Source organism: Protopterus annectens, chromosome 3.part0 (assembly GCF_019279795.1).
Source record: "Protopterus annectens isolate FY-2018-M chromosome 3.part0, PAN1.0, whole genome shotgun sequence".
In the NCBI taxonomy this organism is placed as follows: Eukaryota; Metazoa; Chordata; order Ceratodontiformes; family Protopteridae; genus Protopterus; species Protopterus annectens.
The window spans coordinates 1,498,839,449-1,498,865,409 of NC_056731.1; the positions used below are offsets into that span (position 1 = coordinate 1,498,839,449).

Genomic DNA, 25,961 nt, shown 5'->3' on the forward strand with positions numbered 1-25,961 from the left:
TGCTGTATTCTTAGCTTTGGAGAGTGCTTTTGTTACCTGTGTGGCCGTTATTACCGGAATCTGGCAATCTTCCGGTATTGGGATGGGCCATTTAGGGGGTGAGAGGGGGTGAAGTTGGCACTGAATTGATCTGCCAGAATACTGGCAGTATCCTTGAGATCAGTATATTTAATGCTATTCTGTTGTAGCTCAGAGCAGATCTGAGCATTGCCATTTAGATTCTTGACATAGTTCTAGAATGCTTTGTGGTTGTCTTTGGAATCTGACAATTTTATTTTTTTACTCACCTGCATTTAAGTTTTATTTCCAATGAAATTTAATTGTAAACTTTTACAAAGCAAGTCCATGTTGCCAAACTGTATTGCAACCCATGTAAACCGATTAAACCTAGAACTGTGCAACAGTATGCTTTTAAAAACTGTACATGAACTTTCTAAAGTTTCACAACTATGTAAACTTAGCACTGTATCACATTTGAAGTAGACATCTTATGTTTGCCTGTAATGTTTATTGTCTCTGAGACCCGGTCAAGGGTAAAAAGGGTCTCTGGTGAAGTCCAACTTCTCCGTTTCCAAGTAAAAAATAAAAGTGTGTGCTAATGTTGAGGACTTTTCTGCTAGGCTTGTTAAGAGTTGGTGATGTACAATGACAGAAAAGATTTGATGGAATTTTGCAAAGACACAGTAACAATGCATGAAGGTGGTATGGACGGACACCATGGTGGCTGTATTCTGAAGTTTCTAGGGAAGATGAATATGTCCAGATTGTTTTGTGTTAGATCAAAATAAAAAGCTGAGAGAATAAGAGCCTGTTATAGAAAAGTAGGCTAAGTGTTTGAATACTGAGCTGTATGCTAATTGGGAATAGGTATGAGGGTGATCTTAGGATGGGAGTATTTTAAACAATGTCAGTGCAGGGGACTGGCAATAGATGTGGCCTTGTCTTGAAGGAATGAGAAAAGAGTGAGGGGACAGGTGAACTCAGGAGCATGATTATTGAATTTTCAGTCATTGTCTATTAGGAAAATCAACACTGCTGTATGATGTGTTTTAATGTAGCATCTAATATTGTTTACTTAAGTCCGATAAACATTTTGATATAATAAACAGGCCATCTTACCATGAGAAGAAAGGGAGCACTTAGCAGTGCATTGCTTTAGTGAAAGCATATTCTTCAGAGGCTAGCAGCTATATCTTTTTCCTTGAGCTCCAGTTTCTTAGTTTTGTCATACTGTCTTCCTGCTTAATTAAATGCTCATTGTAATTAAAAGACAGTACCTCAGCTGTGAGTTTGGAAGTAAGCAAGTGGACATCCAAGTATTTGAGGTTATACTTTGAAGATGTGAAGAATATTTTTTTAATGTAATTTTCTCATTTTCTACCAAACCATGATATATTTTCCAACTAAGTGCACAATGAGCATTCTGCATACAGAGTACTTTTTGTATAACCTCAGAGAAAAAATTGAGGGACTTTGCTGGAAGAAACCACAATACTGTGATTTCTGCATTTTTAAGTAGCTCATTGTGGAGAACAAGTAGAAGTCATCTAACCTTTGTTTGCTCGCTAATTCTGATTTTATTTTGTGATAGCTCCTTGTTTCTTGCCTCGGCGATAGCTCATTTATCAGTTGTAAACTTTTAAGTTTTCTGTGCTTAACTGATTGCAGTATTAACACTGCCACATCTGCCAGTTATATGCTATGAAGCTGGAATATCATGTGCCTAAAAACGGTTACTAGAGTACTGTGTATAGCTGATTCTAAATACTTATAATGATGTATCCGAGTTGTTCTTATTTTTTAGGTGGAATCCACTGCTCATCAAATTAAATCTCATAAGAAGTTCTGTCATAGCAGTAATATTTTGAAATAAGAAATGCAGCCTAGTGACTGTGTTTTTAAATTTGTTTTGCACAGGATCCTAACTAAGCTTCTGGAAGTGTCCGATGACCCGCAAGTTTTGGCTGTAGCTGCTCATGATGTTGGAGAATATGTGCGGCACTATCCTCGAGGGAAACGGTAAACTTTGGACATTAGTCTTACTGACTTCACAACACTGTGTTTTTTATTAATGCTTTTAGAAGGGCTCTGCAGAATCGCAATTTGTTCACAAGTCTCTTTTTTTTCTAATCCTTCTGACTATCAAGCATCTGTTCCATAGTGGCTTATTCTTTCTTTTGTCTTTCTGTCCATATGAAAACACCAGGAGGAATGAGATGTAACTAGCAATCATTGCTAAGATCTAGTGATCCAGTGATCCAACAAGGATCATGAGGTTTTTCATCATTATCATCAACCCTTTTTGTTTATTGTATTTTCTACATGAAGTAAAGGCATGCTAATTGGGAATAGGTACATGGGTGATCTTAGGAAAACTGTTACCATCTCTCTCAATTTAGTGCCACACTCTTGCCTTCTTCAACAGTTATGCCTGTTACAGATCTTCTTTGAGACAATCCATCCACTTCTTTGCTGGATACTCTCATTTCCTCTTGCCTTCTTCTTGTCTGTCTGAAATCATCTTCTCCAGATTTTCTTCCATTTTTCGGCACATGTGCAAAACCATTGCAATTTGTTCTCATTGATTTTTTCTGCAATTGGAGCTACTTTGGCTTCTGCTCTTATGTCCTCATTTCTTTGTCAGTACCACAGTGTGCATAATACCACTCACCTCAGGCACTTCGTTTCTGTCATCTCTAGCTTCCTCATCTGCTGTGCCTTTACTCCCAGGTTCCTGTACCATATAGTAGTACTGGTCGCACTAGTGTTTTGTACACCTTACTTTTCAGCTTATTTGGCATTCTTCTGTCATACACTACACCTGACACTCTTTGCCAGTTTGCTGCAGCCCCTCTGATTCTAGCTTTGGCCCTTTCATTCAGACTTCCTTTCTCCTTAACCACCCCCCACCCAGATACTTGAAGCCATTAACCTGTTCCACTATATTCCCTTCTAGCTCAATTCTGTGCTTTTTCCTGATTTCGCTAATTTGTTGCCATTACCGCTGTCCTATCTGTACTGAGTTCCATCCTGTGTACCTTCAGTTTTGCATTCCATTCCCCTATCTTACTTCGTCTGCCTGTAATGCCACATCATCTGCATACAGCAACTTTGTTGATATGTCCCCTCTGACCTTTTTGATATTTAATCCATCACCAGTTTGAAAAGCAGTGGGCTGAGAGCTGAATATTGATGCACACCCACTCTCACTGGGAACCCCTCCTTAAGATCAAACACTGTTCGTAATGGAGTCATTGAGTCATTGTAAATATCCTGCACTAATTCTACGAGTGTTTTTATGCTTTTTAATTACAGACCCCATGGCAGCTGATAGATGCAGGGCTGAAGCAAGAACTACAATAGCCCATTGATGCACATGCACTTTCACATGTGTACCAAAATTATTCTACAGCATTATGCACTGTTTAGCAGACCCAAATATCCATCACAGCCCTTACACTGATGGTCTACCACAAGTTCTAGCAGTATTCTAGCTGACGGAATGTCTTCCCTACCCTTACTTGGGACAAGTGAGGCAACCTTTGGTAACTCACATGAGTCTTCTCATCTAGCTTTTCAAGTATCTGGGCTGACTGGATGACACTGGGTCAGGAGAGCTGCACTCATGACTTCAGCTGTCTGCACCATGGAGCCAACTGTAATTATATTATTGTGAGCTGTTTGTTTCTAAAAACAAAGCAAATACTTTATGGCTAAATAATTTGAGTTTTAAAGCAGCGAAATGTTAGTACATTTTTATGGTGTTTGCACAAAAAGTTCTATTTCACTTCTTGTTTTTTTTTTTTTATTTCCTGCTCCATATACAAGAGATCTGATTGTCCTCTGATGTATAGTATTTTTCTTGGTTTATGGGATTGCACCCTTCTAAAGAAAGAGCAAGACAGCTTCTCCATGTTGCTGGTTGCTCTTTCTTAACTTCCATTTCTGTGAGGTTCAGTGACCTCCAACTGAGATTAATAAAATAAGGGGATGTAGGGGAACCCTTCTGCAGAAACTACCCTGTTTTGTTTTTGAGTTTGATTCATTATTGTACATCTGTAAGTAGGTAAGTCATATAGATTTCTATACTTGGGCTATTAGTTACAAGCAGTTTCGACTTGTAGCATGCAGATATCAGGACTGATATTGGATCTGATGTAATGTATGCATGTGATCTGTATGGCCACATTATGTATGACTGACAAAACTGTCGTCAAAACCCATTCTATTGATTACTCATAATTAACTGCAAGTGCATCAAATTCAAAAATACTCCAGCAGCATTTTCACCTGTTCTTTCTCTTATGTAGGCCAGCAAAATAGATGTTCAGTCCCGACTCCTTGTCTGTTTTGCTGTCAGCAAAATGATAGTTGACTAATTGCCACACTTCCATGTGCATCGATGTAATATACCTTTGATTTAGAGGAACAGTTTAAAGACTCATAAAGCTAGGTGCTGACATGCCCAAAATACACTGAAAATGTACAAGAGCAAGTATGGAGCATTGATCTTCTCCTTTAAACTTAGTTTTTGCAAGGGGCAAACCCCCACACCACAAACGTACATATACTGACTCTAAGATCTATATACCTCAGAGAAGAGGGAATATTCTGAAAAATGGATATCTTGAACAGTGTAATAAGTCTGTTTTGTTTTGTTTTTTGGCCATTCAGTCTCAGCATTATGAGACTTACTAAAGCATGTCCCAAAATTTCAAACGGTTATCCTTTTAAGTAGTTCATGTAGGTTTGTTTGAGTTGTGTTGCTTCAGAAGCATTGAACTCTTGTCTGCAAATAATGTTTAAGTATAGTTTTTAAATCAGAAATGCATTATTTGACGCATTTTAATAGCTTAGAGTTATGTATCCCTCCTGAAATGAACGACTCATCATGTTATTCCAAGTTCCATCCTTTACTAAAATCACATTTAGTTATTCAGGCAGAATGTACCTGTTCCTCTTAGGTCACATCATTTATTTATTTTTATTTTATTTTATTTATTTTAAGTCTCCTCATATTTTAAGTATATTATTTAAGTATACTTCTCCATGCTAACACAACCACTAAGATCCTCTACTACTTTTCACAGCTCTTATTCATGTTACGCTTAATTGCTCAAATGTTTTGAAATTGTTGTACATATTATAAAATAATGCATTGGATTCACTATGCATCCAAAGCATTACCCTACCATTGTACTGTTTTATTGTCAGTTATATATTATTGTACTCTTTGTCTATTTTTTATGTCTGGTTGGTTTTTGACCCTGGGCTGAGACCGAAATTTGTCAGATATGATAAGTGCTCTACCCTGGTTAACAAATTGAAATAAATAAATGTATTTATTATTTGTATTGTGTAGATAAATTATTCTACTTACTTTATTTTTAGGTTAGAATCATATAATGTGGTTGATTTTGCCAGTAATATTGTTTTCCAACTGGCCAGTTATTTTTTTGTACTAATGTACGTTCTAGTGTAACTATATAAGTTTCATTTCTAAAGGGGTTGATTTAAGTTGGAAATATTGTATTTGGGGTGATGTATGTGTGTAGTTTGTGTGTTCTTTGCTTAAATTTTCTTTGTTTTGCATTGTAGTGAAAGCGAATGTGGTTCATGTTTCAGTTTACTATTTAGTTTTCTTTTCTTTTACTTTTTTAAATTAAAGTACATGTTGAGTTAGGTTTAGGCAGTTGCCTTTAGAATCAACTTTTTTTTTTAGGAGAGGGACAGATTGCAATGACCCTGTTTTTGTGTTCAGTATATATTTTTTCACACAAGTCTGGTTCATGTTTTCCTTTGCATTTTATTTAGCCTTTAAGTTAATCTAAGTGTAAATTTGAGTGTTTTTAGGTGAGTTTTTTTTTGGGAGGGAGTGATCATTTGGTCTGTTTTTTGTGTAGCGTATAAACTTACTTTACTTTTTAATATTACTTATAATTGATAGTTTTGGGGAGATTTAGTAGCTTTTATGATGTCTTCATCATGTAGATAAACTTTTGCTGACATCCTCAGCATATAAATATCTTGCATCTTTAAACATTGTGTCAAATGTTTTAGATTTTCTATGAAAGTATTAGGTTTGGCACATAAAACATGAAATATATTCTCCAGTAAATGTAAGGAATGAGTTTCATTGCTAGTGGAACCATGTTTCCTAATACTATAGTTTATCCAAAACAATGAGTACCAAGGTCACACAGAACAACTAATCAGTAAAAAATAAATAAATAAAACTAAAATAAAAATCTAGCTAAGCTACACTTTTCACTGTGTGATACCTTGAAACCTCTTGCATTAGAGGAGACATGGATATATTCAAATGGCCCCATAAGGACATCCGGTGTTTCAGCTATATGGCAATTCTGAACGTCCATGACTTTATCTTTCTGTTGTGGACAAATTCAGGCCAATAAAGCCAAACCCCATTAACTGTGGACATGCATATTTCGACCTTCTTATGACCTCATCAGCACAGCATAAGTGAAATGTTTGGCTTACATTTGGAAACACAGGGTTGTTGCACCCAGCTAATGTCCATTATCATTAGGGTGCCTGCAAAATATCCCAACTAACAATCCAAAACAATGAGTACAAAGGCCACACAAAAAAAAAAAAAAGTAAAAGAAAAATCTAGCCAAGCTAGACTTTTCACTAAAAAGTCATGGACATTCAGAATTGCCATATAGCTGAAACACCTGATATCCTTATTGGGTCATTTGTGTATATCCCATGTCTCTTCTAATGCAAGAGGTTTCAAGGTATCAGAATGAAAAGTCTAGCTTGACTAGATTTTTCTTTTAGTTTTTTTTACTGATTAGTTGTGTTCTGTGTGACATTGGTACTCATTGATGTTCTTCATCTCACATTGCTGCAGTCCTGACACTTGGGTAGTCCGCTGCCCCAGTCGGCCCGAATACCAAAGTATAAGGCTGACGTCGGTCAAGGCGCATTAGTCTGACGTCAGGACGTCAGGGTACAAATGCGCATGACCGACGTCATATCCTCAGTCTTTTGCCGCATGGTCCGATGCAGAAGCAGCGCTGTAAGTGCAGGTTGGCGCTCTGAGATTTTCCAAGTCGGAGTTTCAGACCGAATCAAAGTTATTGGCACTCGCTGGGGAATATTTTGGTTTTTCTTGCCTCAGTATTTTACCGGATGTCAGAAAAGTAAATAACTGTACTTCTTGTGGGAAACAGATACCTCATAGGGATTACCATACCTTGTGTATACCTTGTTTAGGGCCTGAGCACGACGTTGTTGGCTGTCGCCTTGTGCTAGATTTAACAAACGCACTAAAAAGAGAAGATTAGATGGTGCCAGGTTAGTTTTGGAAAGCGGTGTAATTATAAAATGCCGCCGGATGCTCCACCCGCTTCGCCTAAAAAGCGCAAGGACAAAGCAGCAAAGTTTAGGCTGGAAGAACCGCCGCTCCTGACACCGGTTCTTTAGAGGGCTCGGTGGAGCCAGGGGTTCAGCCAGAAGTTTCTTTGGAGTCCCAGGGAGAGACTTTATTACTGCAAGATGTGACCTCTCAGGAGGTAGGCCAAGCTGAAGGGGCTTCTCAGGTAGCTGTTCTTCCCTCCCTTCCTAAGGTGGTTAGGCCCTCCCCTTCTGTTTCCAAGGCTTCTCCCAGGGGCAGGCCAGGTTTTGTTTCAGGTGTTACCCCTGGTTCTTCAGGTTCTGTGCCTAAGAAGCATATGCTTAAGATGGCAGAAGATTTGATTACAATGATTAGAGGTTCTATGCCCCCTCCTGATAAGAGGCCTAGGGTGGAACCTGAGCTTGGAAGTTTTGAACAGTATTCGGATGCTTCTGAGTCTTCGGCTGAAGACTTGCAGGAGTATTCTCCTTACTCTGATTCTGATGTAGATGATTCTACTCCTTCTGCTTCTCCTCCTAAGGATTTTTCTTTTTCAGAGACTCTTCATTCTATGAGGGAGCATTTTAAATGGGAAGGTCAGGATTTCTCTGATTCCAGGAAAAGGCTTAGAGAATTTTTGTTTCTACCCCAGCATAGGCCTTTAGCTATTCCTCCTGTTCTGAATGTGGTGGAAGATGTTTTTGCAGAGGCTTCTCTGAATCCTGATTCTTTGCCCCCTGCTCCAGTTAAACCGGATAGATATTATAGGGTGCCTGAAGCTCATAAGTATCTTTTAAGAGTCCTAGGGCAGACCCAGAAACTGTTTCTCAGGGGCCTAAAGGTGTTAAGGCTTCTGTTGTTAAAAATCCTGTTCCTCCAGATAAAGAGGCAAGGGCTTTGGATAGATGGGGAAAGAAAGTGTATACTTCTTCCACTTTAGCCATGAGGGCTTTGAATTGCCAGTTTCACATGTTGAAATACCAAAATTATCTCCTTTCACAATTAAAGTCTAAGCTAGACGCTCTTGGCGGAAGGTATTGAGTGTAAAGAGTTGCAGGATTTAGTTCATGTTTCTGAACAGGTGGGTAAGCATTCTTTGCAATGTGGTTTTGATGCTGTACAGGCCTCTTCGAGGGTGGCTGCCACGGGTTCGGTTCTTCGCAGGCACGCCTGGCTGAGGGATCAGAATTTAGCTGAGCATGTTAAGACAAGGATTTTAGATGCTCCTTTACAATCTGATGTGTTGTTTGGTTCGCCTGTGGAAGCAGTTCTAAAGAAAATGGAAGACAAGGATAAGTCTATGCAGACTGTTAAAGATTTTCTGCAGGTTCAGCCTCCGAAGTTTAGTAGAAATTGGCCTACTAAGGGGTGGACATATCCTGCTTATGATTCCCAGTCTAGGGGTAGGTCTAGACGTGGTAGGGGCAGAGCTCAGGGTTCTTTTAGGCCTAGAACAGGGAGTTCACCTGCTCAGTCTTCTGGTGAGGGCAGGGGTCAGTCCTTTCGTAAGCAGACCCAATGACCTGCCTTTTCAGCTGCCAGATTCTTCTGCCTGGCAGCCTTTGGGAGGAAGGTTGGCACTTTTCAGAGAAAACTGGAGTTTAATTACCCAAGACAGATGGGTATTGGATATCATTCACCACGGTTACAGGTTTTATTTCCATACCTTGCCTCCTTTCAAAGGCATGCCAGACATTCCTCCTCAACAAAGAAAAGAGGCTCACAAGCAAATTTCTCTGTTGCTCCAAATTGGGGCCATTCAACCGGTTCCTGTGCCAGAAAGGGGCCTAGGATTTTATTCACGCCTGTTCCTAGTACCAAAAAAGGGGAACACGTGGAGACCAATTTTGGATTTATCTATCCTCAACACTTATCTGGACATTCCCAAGTTCAAAATGTTGATGTTACAACAGCTTTTACCTCTGCTGGGCAAAGATCACTGGATGGTAACTTTGGATCTCAAGGAAGCTTACCTTCATGTTCCTATCAGACTAATTTGCAGGAAGTATCTGCTGAGCTGGAAATTCTCATTATCAGTTCTCTGCATTGCCCTTTGGCTTATCTACTGCACCCAGAGTATTCACAAAAGTTCTGGCTCCAGTGATAGCTTTCTTCAGGCTAAAAGGAATACAAATCTATCCTTATTTGGACGACTGCCTGATTCTGGCTCAAGAAAGGGACGGCTTCTTCAGCATTTGGAATATGTGATAGCAGTGCTAAGATGCCTAGGGTATTCTGTGAACGAAATAAAGTCCAGTCTAGTACCCTCTCAAGACATGTGCTTTCTGGGTGTGAGACTGAATACAGCAACCCAGATGGCCTTTTAACCCCGGACAAACAAAAGAATCTTTCTTTACTTCCATCAACTATCTCATCAGTCCGGCTGACTGCAAGAACAGTACATCAATCCTTAGGGTTCATGGCATCCTGTATTCTGGTGCTACCCAATGCCAAACTGCATATGAGGAAGCTGCAATGGTATCTCAAAATTTATGGACACAGCACTGCCAGGATTTGGACACTGTCATTCCAATAATACCTTTGCATTCAAAAGGAATTTTTGTGGTGGGCTCAGGAATGTCACCTAAACAAGGGACTCTCTGTGACCCGCCAGAGGCGAGTCAGATTTTAACGACAGATGCCTCAGACACAGCTTGGGAGCTCATCTGAATGGAAAGTGGATACAAGACAAGTGGCCTGCCAGACTACAGCATCTACATATCAACATGAAGGAGATGTTAGCAGTCCAGTTTGCATTAATGGCCTTCAAGGATTTACTTCTTCCAGGACAGGTGTTGATTCTGACAGACAACACAACTGTCATGTGGTACATCAACAAGCAAGGGGGAACACATTCTTATCCTCTATGCAGGAAAGCAATGATTTTGTGGGAGACTGCTCTCAGTTTGCAACTGAATCTTCAGGCAAGGTTTCTGCCGGGAGCACAGAACTCCTTAGCAGATGTATTAAGCAGGCAAATCATGGATCCCCACGAGTGGAAACTGGATCTTCATGTATTTCAGAAATTGACAGTGTCATGGGGAACTCCAGACATAGATCTGTTCGCTTCTCCACTAAACCACCAGCTGCCAAAGTTTTGCACAAAAAGGTTTCATCCCACAGCTTGGAAAGTGGATGCTCTTTCTTTCAGTTGGAAAAATCTTCATGTGTATGCCTTTCCACCTCTGCCTCTCCTCCCAAAGGTACTCTTAAAGGTCAGACAAGACAAGCCAAGGATGATTTTAATAGCTCCAGATTGGCCTCGGCAGCACTGGTACCCATTACTGAGGAGTCTGGTAAAGAAGCCTCCATGGCCCTTACCTTTGATTCCACACCTATTGTCTCAGAAGGACGGTCATCTACTCAATGTCAAGCTTCAATCTCTGCATCTAACAGCCTGGCATATTCTGTTTTGAGTCATAGCAGGTCTCAGCTTCCTCAACAAGTTTTGAATGTGATTATGGAAGCCAGAAGACCTAGTACAAGGAAGGTGTACGCAGAAAAATGGAAGATATTTTTGTTTTGGAGTGCAGCAAAGGATTTGGATGTTTCAGAGCCTAATTTGAGTGTGGCTCTTCAATATCTTACTGAGTTATTGGACAAAGGTTTGTCTTTCTTCCATTAAGATTCATGCTGCAGCAATTTCAGCTCACTATGATTGTGACCCTCCATTGTTTTCCCATCCTTTGTTCAAACAATTTCTTAGAGGGGCAAAGAATATAAGACCCCCACGCAGAGCTCCTACTCCTGCTTGGGACCTCAATTTTGTGTTGGAGAAACTCACTCTACAACCTTTTGAGCCTGCAGCTACGGCTGAATTGAAATATTTGTCATGGAAGACTGCTTTTTTGTTAGCCATTACTTCTGCAAGAAGGGTGTCTGAATTGCAGGCCCTTATGGCGGTGGAGCCTTTCTTGATTTTTCATAAGGATAGGGTATCTTTACGTACTAATCCTTCTTTTATGCCTAAAGTGGTTTCTAGTGTGGCTTTAAACCAAACTATTCATTTGCCTACTTTTTATGCAAATCCCCAGAATAGGGGGGAAAAGATTTTGCACACTTTAGATGTACACAGGCAGTTACGTTATTATTTAAGCAGGACTAAGGATTTTAGGCAGTCTCAGCAGTTGTTTGTTTCTTTTGCTCTAGGTTCTCAGGGCAAGCCTGTGTCAAAACAAACTATTTCTAAGTGGATTGGGTTTTGCATTGCTTTCTGTTACTCCCATCATGGCAAGGAGGTTCCAGCTGGGATTAGGCCTCATTCCACTAGGGCTACTGCCACTTCCACAGCATTTCTAAGGGGGGTGGCAACTAAGGATATTTTGGAGGCAGCTACTTGGAGTTCAGTGCATACTTTCTCTAAGCATTACCACCTTCCTCTCTACTCTAAATCTAGGGCTGGTTTTGCCACTGCTATTTTACAGGGCATGTTGGCAGCTCCTGCTTTATGATTTGCCATCCTCCCTTTCCTCTGCTTTGGGATTCTACCCAAGTGTCAGGACTGCAGCAATGTGAGATGAAGAACATAGTACAGTTTTGTACCTACCATAAATGTAGATGTTCAAAGATCCACATTGCTGCAGTCCAATTTACCCTCCCTCCTTCCCCTCTGTGTTTAGGGGTGGTTGTGTGAGTGGGATTGTACCATTCTAACTTTGTATATATTGTACATATATTGGGTGCAGGGGTGTTTGGTGTGTTGTTGTTGTTGTTGGTTTGACCTTATCTTTTTAGGGTCTTCTGACATCTGGGGCAAGAAAAGACTGAGGATATGACGTCGGTCATGCGCATTTGTACCCTGACGTCCTGACGTCAGACTAATGCGCCTTGACCGACGTCAGCCTTATACTTTGGTATTCGGGCCGACTGGGACAGCGGACTACCCAAGTGTCAGGACTGCAGCAATGTGGATCTTCGAACATCTACATTTATGGTAGGTACAAAACTGTACTTTTTGGATTGTTAGTTGGGATATTTTGCAGTCACCCTAATGATAATGGACATCAGCTGGGAACAACAACCCTGTGTTTCCAAATGTTAGCCAGATGTTCCACTTATGTTGTGCTGATGAAGTCATAAGAAGGCTGAAACATGCATGTCCACAGCTAGTGAGGTTTGGCTTATTGGCCTGAATTTGTCCATAACAGAAAGAAAAAGTCATGGACATTCAGAATTGACATATAGCTGAAACACTGATGTCCTTATGGGGTAATTTGCATATATCCCATGTCTCCTCTAATGCAAAAATTTGTAAGGTATTACACAGGGAAATGTCTAGCTTGGCTAAATTTTTCTTTTAGTACTGTAGTTTATACAACTAGATATTTCATGTATTAAATAACTCAGACCCCACTGTGTTCCATTTATCTGTTTTTCCAGTTTTATGTTACAGTGGTATTTCTTATTGACTTCAAGGGTTGTGCATGTTTGTACTTAAGGCTTAAGTAGTTTGTGAATTATTGTAGAAATGGACTGCCTTATAAATGGATTCGAACTCTGCTTTTGAGGTAAATTTGTAGATGTGTTTTAATAGTTTTAGTGAGAGTTATGTTGAGATTTATTAGTTTGTAGCTTATTTACATATTTATTTATTTTTATTTAGTTTAGATGGAGTTAGAATTGGGCTGCCACTAATGCTGATTTCCATTTAGCTGTTTGTGGTTATTATTTTTATTTTTTTTCGTGTGTTTTTATTTTAAATCCAACTTATAATGAATGAAACTGTTTTTGTAAAGTTGATTTATATCAACAGATGTCTACATTATGCGAGCATTGCTTGATTTTTTTTTTTACTTTGTAACTGATGTGAATCGAGATCTATTTCACTTTTTGTTTTATTCAGTTTTTACATTAACACATATATTTTGGTTTACAGACTTCTTTTAGGTGGATAAGGGTGTATTTTGTGGGAATCATTGCATCTGTCCTGTGTTTAAAAGTTATGTTTTTCTCAACTGAGTGAATGAGGAATTCAGTCTGTATTTCATTTTTTCTTTGGGGGACTGTTTTAAGTGAGCTGAGATATTTTTAGAGGTGTCAGTGCCTTTGTTTTGTGTGTGCGCATTATGCAAGGTTTTACTTTAGTTTATAGTGAGTGTTGTATATGTTTGGTTTAAGAGCATTTTATTAAGTTCAATGACCTATAAACTGTTGACATCATCTGTAACCTGTTCATATTCTTAAATTTGTACACAGGGTACCTTGTGTGTGTGTGTGTGTGTGTTTGTTTGATGCACATATTTATCCTCACTTTTGATGTCAGATATGGGTGTGGTAGAAACACATCTGTTGCACTGAATAGATACTGAAAAATCTTTGTAGTTTGCAAATTTCAACAAGAGTTGTCTGTAGTAATCATCAAAGCAAGCTGCCTTCTGTATTCATGCCATATTTATGCTGTTTGCCAAAATGTAAGGTCAACTTTGACATGCCACAGACACAAAGACACTGATGCATTCTCAGAACACACCATCCCACCTAAAACAGCTCCCTAAACTATAACCTGCATTTAATTTACTTTAAGATAAGCAGGACTTGGCCTTAGGGAAAGGATTTCATTACAGATTCCATGGCCACTTTCCTCTCACCCATCATTTAAGTTGTTGGCAATTCCATACCCCAAGATACTTCCCTGGTGGCTCTCTTTCCTGCACCACCCTATTTCCACAAGTTTGTGTTCCATCTCCTCAGTGATCTCATACTCAGACTTTTAACTTAACTTACCTCATGCTGGACAAAGCCCAACTATGGTCATGGTATGATTAGGTCTCAGCAGATGATGAAGTTGCAAAAAACTGACAAATTTAAGTAAATGCAGTTGCAGTACTTATGTCTGGAGTTTTTTCCAGCAGCTATGATGCTGGGAGATAGGGACATTTAATTCTACTAAAGCCTTTCTATGTAATTTCTCCTACTCTGAAAGATCTGTAAACTAAAAATATATGACGAGAATCAATTAATTATCACTGTTAGAGTCAAGGATATTTGTTTGATAAATGCACTTGGTGAAAACAACATAATTGAATCCAAATAGTCAAACAATTTAAACCATTTTGTCAAGACAAGATTCATTAGTGAATTGAAGGTAACAATATTAGAACAAGTAAAAACAGATTATATGGGTGAAGATACTATAAACTATACAATGTGAGAGTGTTCAATCTCGCCGTTTGTTCTTACACCTGGGTTCGGAGCCGATCCTCGGCTCCGTGTCGGCCGCTTGGCAAAGCTCTGCATCGAGAAGAAGCTCGAGACCAACCTAACTCCCACAATCCCCCTCTGCCTTTACCTCAGATCTAGTTTGCCGCTGCAACGTTCGCATCTTTTTTGATGAGCTCGGACCACCTCAAAGCTAAGATTGATTATTTCTTATATTTTTCTTATATACTGGATAAAACATTTTCTTAAAGTTGATTGTGTGTGTGTGTGTGTGTGTGTGTGTGTGTGTGTGTAGTGTATCGAGGGTTTCTCGGTTCCGTATATAATTTTTATATACTTTGTTAGAGTTATTCCCTCGGGGCCTACCCCACCCTTTAACTTTACTGGATTTGACTATTGGATTTGACTACTGTACAGGATTGACAAATTTTACTGGAATGGGCAAGTTTTACTGGGTTGGACAAATTTACTGGCTATTCACTGTTTACTGGATTTGACTTTGTGACATGTCTGAAAAAGCTAAATCAGGCTTCAAACGGTGCCAGTGTGGACAGAAAATGTCTGTCACAGACCATCATAGTTCCTGCGTCTACTGTCTTGGCCCTCTCCATCTGCAAGAAGACTGCTACATCTGCCATTCTTTCAGTGGAAGGGTCATGACAGATAGGCGCAGGAAACTTATGGATAGGGGCCTTTTGAAGCCTGCTTTCCAAGAGGCTCTGGATGCATCAGACCAGACATCCAAATCCTCGAAGGAATCGAAGACGTCGGAGCCCAAATCATCGGCTCTGAGCTCTTCATTCAAAGTTCGATCACCGGTTCCACAGACTTAGGGGCCGAGTGTTGAGCTGTTGTCAGTTACCGAGCCTCGAGTCTTGGAACCGGTGACGGAGCTTCCTCCTCCTGCACTTTTGAGGTCGGCTCCTTCTTCGATTCCTTCGACGCGTTCTTCCAGGCCCCTCTCTGACACCGATGTAGACTGAGTGGTGCAGAAATTGATGGAGAATACGGCCTTGTCCAAACTTATCTCTGTCTCCTCCCAGTTGGTGTCGAGACTCGAAGGCCTTCCCTTATCTCCACCTGTTCCTCCTCCGAGGCCTATCCAGTCTTCGGAGCCGGGAGAGGCTGATCTGGTGATTGTGGAGCCCTCGGTGCCGAACCGCTTTTCTCGGTCGGCACCGCTCACCTTGACTGACGGACCCAGTACCGAGTCTCGAGCCAAAGATCCATCCTGATCCGACTGAGAGTCGGACCGATGTTTCGTTCCGACACCCTCCTCGAGCCTCGGCTCAGATCGACTGCCCGCCTCGGGTCGATGCCTTCGTGCCTGTCTCGGGATTCCTATGATTTCTTCGAACCGGGGAATACCTCACTCGGGACCCGGGGCCTTCGACCTCATGAGGAAGGTGTTGTCTACTCAGACAACCACTTCAGCAGAAACAGCTTCTCCTTCCCATAAAGGTCCGTTATCCTCCTCTGCACCCACGGCTACATCTGAGCGTCGAGCACCAGTGTCTCAGCCACCCCTAGAGGGTGCCCCCTCTTCCTCGGAGGCTTCATCGGATGCCCCCCCCGAGGAAGTTCCGAGGAAAAGATTGTGTAAGAGGAGACACTTGGATTCTCCACAAGAATCCTTGACATCGGACACTGACTTGGATGAGTCAGAAGGGTCCCCAAAATCACCTTCAGAGGGTGTCTCCTTTTCTGACATCCTGGAGATCTTAAAGCAAATCCCTTCCCCCTTCTGAGGATGAGTCAGTCTTGCTGAAGGCATTCGGTGCTCGCCCTTCCTCCTCCTGGGTCACTCCGCCCTTCATGAGTTGATGGAATTGTTTGCTCAAGGGCGGGAGACTCCTGACACGGTGGAGCCAGTCCCTAGAAAGCCTAATAAATATATTACTGTCCCCCAAGATAAGGCTTATCTGACAAAGGGTGTGCCAGTGGACGCTATGGTGGTGGCAGCGGCCATGAAAAAGGAGATGTCTGAATCTTCCTCATCTGTCCATCCGCCTAACAGAGATTCTAGGACAATGGACAGGTATGGAAGCATTTTAGTTCAGCGGCTTTTCTATGCATCCCTGAACTATTTGACCCACTTCACACGGTTACAGAGGGATCTAATCAAAGAGTTGGGAGATACCCTCCAGGGTACTACAGATGCTGCTGTCTCGGAGAAAGTTACAGCACATCTCAATACCCTTACATCTATTGCAAACTCGGCCCATGAGGCTGATCTCATACGCAGTCAAGGATCGAGTAGGGCAGCGGCTTCAGCGATTGCTCTTCAGAGACAATCCTGGATGCGCTTATGTTCCTTTGCGGAAGCCTTCAAGTCTTCCTTTACTAACACCCCATTTGATGGTGCCACTCTCTTTGGCCCCAAAGTAAAGGAGACCCTTACCCGGTGTGAACAAGAGGGAAAGACTCTGTCTGCTGTCGAAGTCCGTTTTTCCACCCCATCCAGACCGCATTCCAAAGAGCAACGTGGTGGAAAATGTGGTTTCAAAACCCCAAGGCTCTTTCCCGGGCGCACAGGGTGATGCCCCCTCTAGAGGCAGAGGAGGGGGCAGAGGTGGAAGACGTCGCCCCGGCGGCAGAGGGGGTCCGCAAAAACCAAGGTGACAGGGATACACTCCCCGGGAAGCCTTTCCAGCACTCCTGAGAGGAGGCCCAACTGTCCTGCTCTGGAGGCAGTCGGGGGTCGCTTAGCTTTTTACCCTCAGGCCTGGCAAAATCTTACATCAGACAATTGGGTAAAAAGCGTTGTTACCAGAGGTTACAGAATTCCCTTCCTATTGCCCCAATTCAAGAAAAGACTCCCAGATGTGCCGCCCCATCTGCGAGGCCCTGCAGCTATAGAAATTTCAAAGCTGCTAGAAAAAAGAGTCATCCAACCAGTCCCAGCGGACCAAAGAGGATTCGAACTTACTCAAGGTTCTTTTAGTTCCAAAGACAGGGGACTGGAGGCCAATTTCGACCTAAGCAAACTCAATACCTTCATCAAGAAGGAAAAGTTCCGATGGTCACGCTTCAATCGATCCTTCCATTCTTACAGAAGGATGACTGGATGTGCTCAATAGATCTAAAGGACGATACTACCACATCAAAATGGCCAGGGCCCAGGGATCACTTGCGCCCGCTGGGAGCCAGTCACTTTCAGTTTCGAGCCCTGCCCTTTGGTCTGACCTCAGCCCCCAGGTTTTTCACCAAATGTATAGCAGTGGTAGCTGCCTCACTTGAGACGCCTGGGATTCCAGGTGTTTCCGTGATCTGGACGACTGGCTCCTTTCTGCCACCACCAGGCGCCGACTGATTCAGGCCAGGGATTACACACTGCAACTTTGCCTTCATCTCGAATTTCCGTGAATTTCAAAAATCTTTACTACAGCCATCGCAGCATATCTCATTCATAGGAGCAGAACTGATACGCTGCTGCTTAATTCTAAGACTTCCTCCAGAAAGGATAGCCTCACTACAAAACCATATATCTCTTCTTCTATCATCCAGAAAATCCCCAGCGAAACTGGTTCTGAAGGTCTTGGGTCTCATGGCAGCTTCTCTCATTGCGATACCCTTGGGAAGACTGCACATGAGGGTTCTTCAATGGCTACTGTTTGCACAATGGTCGTTCCAACAGTTACCCCTGACGCACGAAATTCACATCACAAACATATGCAAATCACACCTGGCTTGGTGGCTCCAGACTTGCAATCTTTCCAGCAGAAGACCATTTGTGCTACCCACGCCGACAGCTACGGTGACCACGGACGCTTCCCTGATAGGGTGGGGGGGCATCTTTCAGGGACAGACAGTCCAAGGTGAATGGACCAATTTGGAGTACAATCTGCATATAAATGCATAAATGTTCTAGAGTTAAGGGCAGTGTTTCTAGCGTTGCAACACTTTGCTCCCCTTCTTCCTCTAGGGACAATTGCAGTTCAGACGGACAACATGTCCGTAGTCTGGTACATAAACAAGCAAGGGGGAACCAAGTCTTATCAGCTATGCAGAGAGGCCATGAGAATCTGGCAATGGGCGGAGTCCACGGTCGCTTGATAGCAACGACATCCCGGGTTATCCAACGTGATCGCCGACAGGTTGAGCAGAGCTATCCTGTTGCCTCACGAGTGGTCCTCAAACAGTCAGTTGCGAAATTTTTCTCAAATGGGGCCAGCCTTCCTGCGATCTCTTTATGCTCCAATAAACGCCAAATGCAGAAGCTATTTTGCCCTATTACCCTCCAGGGAGGTTCCCAGGACGCCTAGTTCACGATTGGCCCCGGTCTCCTTACTTTCCTCCATTTCCCCTGATTGCAAAATTTCTGCAGAAAGCCAACAACCTGCAAAGGACGATTATCCTCATTGCCCCATTCTGGCCTCATCAAATCTGGTTTCCCTTTCTTCTGGCACACAATTGGAACCCTGGATCCTGGACCCGAGCCGGATCTACTGACCCACCTCGCCAGGGCTTCCCACCCGCCGCTACTCTCCCTCAAACTAGCAGCTTGGCTGCTCCGCTTCCCTACTTAGCCAGGTCTGATCTTCTTTCCCCTGCAGTTCAGAATATACTGTTGGCTTCTCACAAAGCTTCCACTACAAAGATTTACACTAGTAAATGGAAGCGTGTTGTGCACTGGGCAAATACACAACAATTGGACCCCGTGATAGCTCCTCTAAATAGGATCTTGGAGTGTTTGACCGAACTGTTCCACCAAGGAGCTTCTCCTGCCACTTTGAGAGTGCAATTGGCTGCCATTTCAAACTTTCATGTGGAAGAATGTGGGGCTCCTATTATGGCTCACAGACTCTGTAAGGCCTTTCTGAAAGGATCTTTCCATATTAGACCACCAGTTAGAACTCCTACTTCACCTTGGAACTTGAACCTTCTCTTATCTCAGCTGATGCTACCACCTTTTGAACCAGCCTCTTCCTGTCCTTTGAAATATTTGTCATGGAAGACTCTCTTTTTGGTGGCCATTACATCGGCCAGACTGGTATCGGAGCTTCAAGCTCTTTCCGCTAAACACCCTTATTTGATCTTTCACTCTGATAGAGTATCTCTTCGCACTAATCCGTCCTTTCTTCCCAAAGTTTGCTCCGTTAGTAACATTAATCAGTCCATTGAGCTCCCTACCTTTTTCAAAAATCATTCCAATAAGTTGGAATATATGTTACACAAGTTAGATGTTCATAGGCAACTCAGATTTTACTTGGATAGAACAAAGGATCACAGGAAAACAGAACAGCTTTTTGTAGCCTTTGCAGACAGCAAGAAGGGTATGGCAGTTACGAAACGAACCCTTTCCAAATGGCTATCCGATTGCATTATTTTTGTTTATGCGGCTTCGGAGCAAACTTTGCCTGTCAAGCCCAAAGGGCATTCTACAAGATCAGTATCTACATCCCTGGCTCATGCAGCCCGACTACCGTTAGACACTATTTGTGCGGCTGCCACTTGGTCTAAACCACATACATTCATTACTCATTACAAAGTAGACAGGGTTTCTAGGGACAGGGCAACCTTTGGTTCCACTGTGCTCAGGAACGTTCTCCCGTGAGTTCCTCAGGAACATGGAGCTAGGGACGCTACCCAGGTGTAAGAACAAACGGCGAGATTGAACACTCTCACATATAGAAGTTATGTCCTTACCATAACTTTCCATGTGGAGTGTTCATCTCGCCTTTGTTCTTACATTCCCACCCTCCCACCCTCAGGAAGAACGTCCAGTTTAGGTGTCTGGTTTGGTTTTCCTACTTCTGCCTTATGCAGTTGTTGTGGTTGTATTTTTCAACTATGTTTGTTCTTGTTGGCATGAATGTGTTATATTCTCTCTGTTGACTTCTGGTTTGCTTGCAAACTAGATCTGAGGTAAAGGCAGAGGGGGATTGTGGGAGTTAGGTTGGTCTCGAGCTTCTTCTCTATGCAGAGCTTTGCCAAGTGGCCGACACTGAGCCGAGGATCGGCTCCGAACCCAGGTGTAAGAACAAAGGCGAGATGAACACTCCACATGGAACGTTATGGTAAGGACATAACTTCTATTTAAGAAAGAAGGAATCTGTTTTTATATTAAAATATAATACTTTACATCCCAGTGGTATGAATAGAGAATGCAACTGGAAAAGTTATATAGAATAAGCCTGGAACCATGTATATGTCTTTTTAAAAATGGGCAATATATTTAATTGATTAATTGTTTAATTATATAATTGTAAATGAATTTGATGTCAGATTTTATATAAAAGTTCTGTTTTTTATATCATGAATTTACTCTGTAAAGGCTGTTTTAAGCCGAGGTGTTAAGAGAAATTTATTTCTGTACTTTGTAATTATCCACTGTGTTTGCTGGAAATGTATCTGCCAAGGTTTGGTTCCCTAAGGTTATTTTAGGGGGTATGGGCTACAGCTTGGGTTGCACGCATTTATAGGCTGCCTCACTCCATTAAAACATAGGTGCCAGACCAGGGGTGAATTTGTTTCCTCATCCACTGGTCCAAGTTATTTTTGATCTGGTTTAGGGATGAACTTTGATTCAGATGGATGGGAATCCTGTTTCAGTGAAGGGGTAGTCTCTGAGGCACACACCAGTCCTGCTAACATGTCCTTTTTATGTTGCCAGCAAGATTTTAAGTCTCTTGGTTGGGTATTTCTGATGCTATTTGTTTTGCTGATATGCAAAAGGTCCATCAGGAGAGATCTGGATGCATTGCATGCTTGGCATAGGTTACCCATCTGCAGTATTTAGGTGACAGAGTCCAGGGGATAGGGCTTGGAGGCAGTCTGCATAGGACATATTGTTTATGCCCTGTATTCTTTTTGTGAAGAACCTCTGTGGACATTCTAGTTTTTCTATATGCCTGGTCATATACTTACCAAAGGGAGCATTGCACTCAATGATAGGTTTAATAAGGGCTGAATACTGTGAAATGATGACTTTCTTGGACCTTGATGCCATACCGTTGATTACATGTTGAGCAACATAGAATGATTTTATTACATGGTCAAAGGCCAAGTTACTGTCTATAAGTGTCCCCAGATGTTCTTCATGTTTCTCTGTTGCAGTCATCACATTTGGGTTATCTGCCTGCAGGTAGCCCTCAGCCGGCCTGAATACCAGAGTCTTTGGATTTCTGCGTCGGATGCTGTCTCTTCTTCCATGACGTAAGGTCAACAGGAGTATAAAACATGCAGCCGTCGCCATTACATCAGTCTTTCTTGCAGTGCGGTGCCCGAACAAAAACAGTTCGCAAGTGCCGGTCAGCCATCTCCTGAAATTTTAATTTTCGAGTTTCAGATCCGAAGTCTTCAAATAAAATAAGTACCCCATTGGGGATCCTTTTTCTTGCTCCAACCGATATCAGTAAAAGTTAACAATTGTCTTGCCTGTGGAAAGCAAATAGAGATTTTCATTCTTACTGCATTCCCAGTTTAGGCTCAGACCACGACGTCCCACTCTGTCGGTTTTGTGCCTTGTTCAAGCCCCAAACTATTCATCGTCAGCCTTTTTTTTGCAACCAATTACTTTCGTACTCGATCTCAGTATTCTGAAATGGCTTTGTTAAGCCATCCGACTACCGATCTTCCAAAAAAAGTAAGGATAAAGATAGAGACAGACCGCATAGGTCCAGAACTGCCGACGACACTTCTGTTAAGCTAATCACCAGTCCGCCAGTACTCAGTGAGGCACTTTCGCAGCCCGTGATACCCACTACTTCAGATTCGCAGGCCTCTACTGAGATCCATTCAGAGTCCAGTATGCCAGGAGATGCTTCTTCAACTATGCAACCTGCGGATGTCTCTACCTTGGATGGGTCCGGAGACACTGTTCAGTCACCTGCTTTTGAGGGTGTATTCAGGCCTCATTTTAAACCAACGCCATCGTTTCCATCCAGAAGTTCCGAATCCCTCTGGCCAAAAACTCGCACTACACCTAGAAAACCGATGACCAAACCGTGGGCTCAGGCCCATATGCCTCAAAAACAAATGCTTAGAATGGCTGAAGCCCTTATTATCTTAATTAGGGGAAGCCAGCCTTCCCTCTCTAAGAGACTTAGAACTGAATTTCTCTCTGATTCTTCTGATCAGGAATCTGATATTTCTACTCCTTCTGATTACCAGGATTTGCCCTTATCTACTTATGAGGATTCTGATGCAGAGGATTCCATTCCCTCTGCTTCTCCTCCAGAAGATTTTTCTTTTGGTGAAACCTTGCATACTCTTAGGGAGCATTTCTGCTGGGAAAGCCAGGATTACTCTGAGTCCAAAAAGAGACTTAGGGAATTCTTACTCCTGCCTCAACTCAGGCCATTAGCTATCCCTGCTGTTCTGGACATTGTAGATGATGCTTTCTTGGAATCTGGCCTTACCCCAGACACTTTACCTCCAGCTCCCAGAAAACCTGACTGGTACTATAGAGTACCTGACTCTCACAAGCTCCTCTTCAAGAATCATTCTGCGGATCCAGAGACCATTTCCCAAGGACCAAAAGGCATTAAGGCTACTGCTGCCAAAAATCCTACCCCTTCTGATAGAGATTCTAGAGCCTTAGACAGATGGGGTAAGAAGGTATACACTTCTGCTACTTTGGCCATTAGGGCTTTAAATTGCCAGTTTCATATGTTAAAGTATCAGCAGCATATTATGGGACTACTTAAACAGAAAATTATGTCAATTCCTGACTGTGCTGAACACAAAGAATTGCAAGATTTAATGCATTCTGCAGAACAAGTTGGTAAACATACTTGCAATGTGGTTTTGATGCTTTAGAAGCATCTTGCAGGGCTGCTGTCACTGGGTCTGTACTTAGAAGGCATGCTTGGCTTAAAGAACAAAACTTGCCAGATCATGTTAAAGCTAAATTACTGGATGCTCCCTTAAACCAAGACCGTCTTTTTGGCAACAAAGCAGAAGAAGTCTACAAAAGGATGGAGGAAAAAGCTAAATCTATGCAAACTGTTAAAGATTTCCTACAAGTATAGCCTCCCAGATTCAGTAGGCATTGGCCTTCAAAGAACTGGTCCTTTCCAGTCCCTTCCAGGCCTTCTCAGTCCAAACCCAGGAACAGCAGACCACCTAGGCTACAGTCTCAGGCTATGCACAGACCTAAACAGTGGGGGGCTCCCACTTCCAAAGCAGGGAGTAGTAAGCCACCCCCCCAATGGAAAAATGGCACAATGACTTAACCTTAACCCTTCCAAGCCCTGCTCAACTACCTGCTCCCTTAGGAGGAAAGCTCGCCCTGCATGCAAAAAACTGGGAACTCATTTCCCAGGACAAATGGGTTTTGAACATAGTTTCCCAAGGATATAGTTCCACATCCACACACTGCCAACCCCAAACGGTTGGCCAAACCTACCCCCAAATCAATGGGCGGAGGCCCAACAGCAGGTTCTGTCTCTTCTCAGTATCAGGGCAATTCAGCCTGTCCCAGCAGAACAAAGGGGACAAGGTTTTTATTCAAGACTTTTTCTGGTGCCCAGAAAAGACAACTCCTGGCGTCCTATCCTGGACCTCTCTATTCTCAACACCTTTCTGGTAGTTCCAAAATTCAGAATGCTAACTCTTCAACAGCTTCTTCCTATGCTAGCCAAGGATGCCTGTCTGGCAACCTTAGACTTAAAGGAAGCTTACCTGCACATCCCGATAAGAGAATCTTGCAGGAAATACCTACGCTTCAGGGCAGGCTCCATGCCCTATCAGTTCTCTGCACTTCCCTTTGGCTTATCTACTGTGCCCAGGGTATTCACAAAGTGTCTAGCTCCAGCCATTGCATTTTGCAGGCAGAGAAATATTAAAATTTACCCATACCTGGACGATTGTCTGATTCAGGCAGAAAACCAGGACTTGCTATTACAACACCTGGCATTCGTAAAGAAACTTCTAACCTCACTGGGGTACACCATCAATGAAAAGAAATCTCACATAGTACCCTGCCAACAGATTGCATTCCTGGGAGCAAGCTTGAACACAACTTCCCAAATGGCATTCCTCACTCCAGAGAAACAAGTTTATTTGACAACCTACTTCAAACTATTGGCCACAAAACCCCAGCTATCGGCAAGGAAAATACTGCAAGCCCGGGGGTTCATGGCCTCTTGCATTCTACTAATTCCATATGCAAGACTGCATATGAGGAAACTCCAATGGTATCTTAAAAGCCTATGGTGTCAACATTCTCAGGACCTGGAAACAATGATTTCTATCATTCCTTGTATGAAGACAGAGTTCCTTTGGTGGGCAGAGGCCTGCTACCACAACAAGGGACTCCCTTTCACTCTACCCCCTGCCACCCAAATCCCTAACAACAGACGCATCAGACTATGCATGGGGGGCTCACATGACAGGGCAGTGCATTCAGGGCAAATGGAACCCGAGACAGGTGCACCTGCATATCCATCAAAAGGAAATGTTAGGTGTACAGAATACTCTGACAGCCTTCAAAGACCGTATTCTTCCAGGACAGTTATTGGTAAAGACTGACAACACCACAGTTATGTGGTACATAAGCAGGGCTCTGTGGAACACTGCCTTGAGCTACCAAGTACACCTACAAGCTCAATTCCTGCCAGGCAAACTAAACTCATTGGCAGACGACTTAAGCAGAAATCTCATGGACCCACAAAAATGGAAACTAGAACCCAAAATATTCAACCTCTTGAGGAACAAATGGAGGACTCCAGAGGTAGACCTGTTTGCCTCCCCTCAGAACTGCCACTTGAACAAATTCTGCACAAGAACTCCCCATAGTCAAGCTTGAAAAGTGGATGCCCTGTCCTTTACCTGGGAAAGCCACTCAGTTTATACCTTTCCCCCTCTGCCTCTCCTCTCGAAGGTTCTACTAAAGATCAAACAGGACAAGCCAAGGACAATACTGATCGCACCAGACTGGCCACACCAGCACTGGTACCCCCTCTTGTACAGTATGACCCTGCTGCAACCATGGCACCTGCCTCAGACCCCTTCCCTGCTGTCCCAGGAGGCGGGCCAGATTCTGCACCCCCAGCTTCAAACCCTGAACCTTGCAGCCTAGCTAATTCCTTGAGCTCTCCTCTAGCATCCCTCAGTAAGCAGGTGCTGGATGTCATTCTAGAGACAAGGAGGCCTACTACTAGAAAATCCTATGCTGAAAAGTGGAAAAGATACTGTTCCTGGAGCCAGGCTCTGGAGATGGGCACAACGGTGCCCAGCTTACCTCATATTCTACAGTACTTAACAGAAATGCTCCACAAGGGCCTATCCTTCTCGTCAATTAAAATACATGCCGCTGCCATTTCAGCACATTATAATACTGAGCCCACCCCTCTTCTCTCATCCCTTGCTAAAACAATTCCCTAGAGGGGCCACAAATTTCAAGACCCCCCCAGGAGAGCTCCCACTCCAGTCTGGGACCTTAACTTTGTATTGGAAAATCTCACTCTTCCCCCCTTTGAGCCAGCTGCAACAG

The 25,961-nt window shown here is 42.7% G+C and overlaps 1 protein-coding gene across 1 annotated transcript in view; it reads left to right on the forward strand.

Annotated features, from left to right (window-relative positions):
- Positions 1–25,961, forward strand: part of ATP6V1H (ATPase H+ transporting V1 subunit H) — a gene marked incomplete in the record, with an annotated part of 1,920,819 nt that overhangs the window by 1,196,934 nt on the left and 697,924 nt on the right. The window contains 1 exon segment of the mRNA XM_044065517.1: positions 1,918–2,019. Coding sequence (XP_043921452.1) covers positions 1,918–2,019 — 102 coding nt within the window.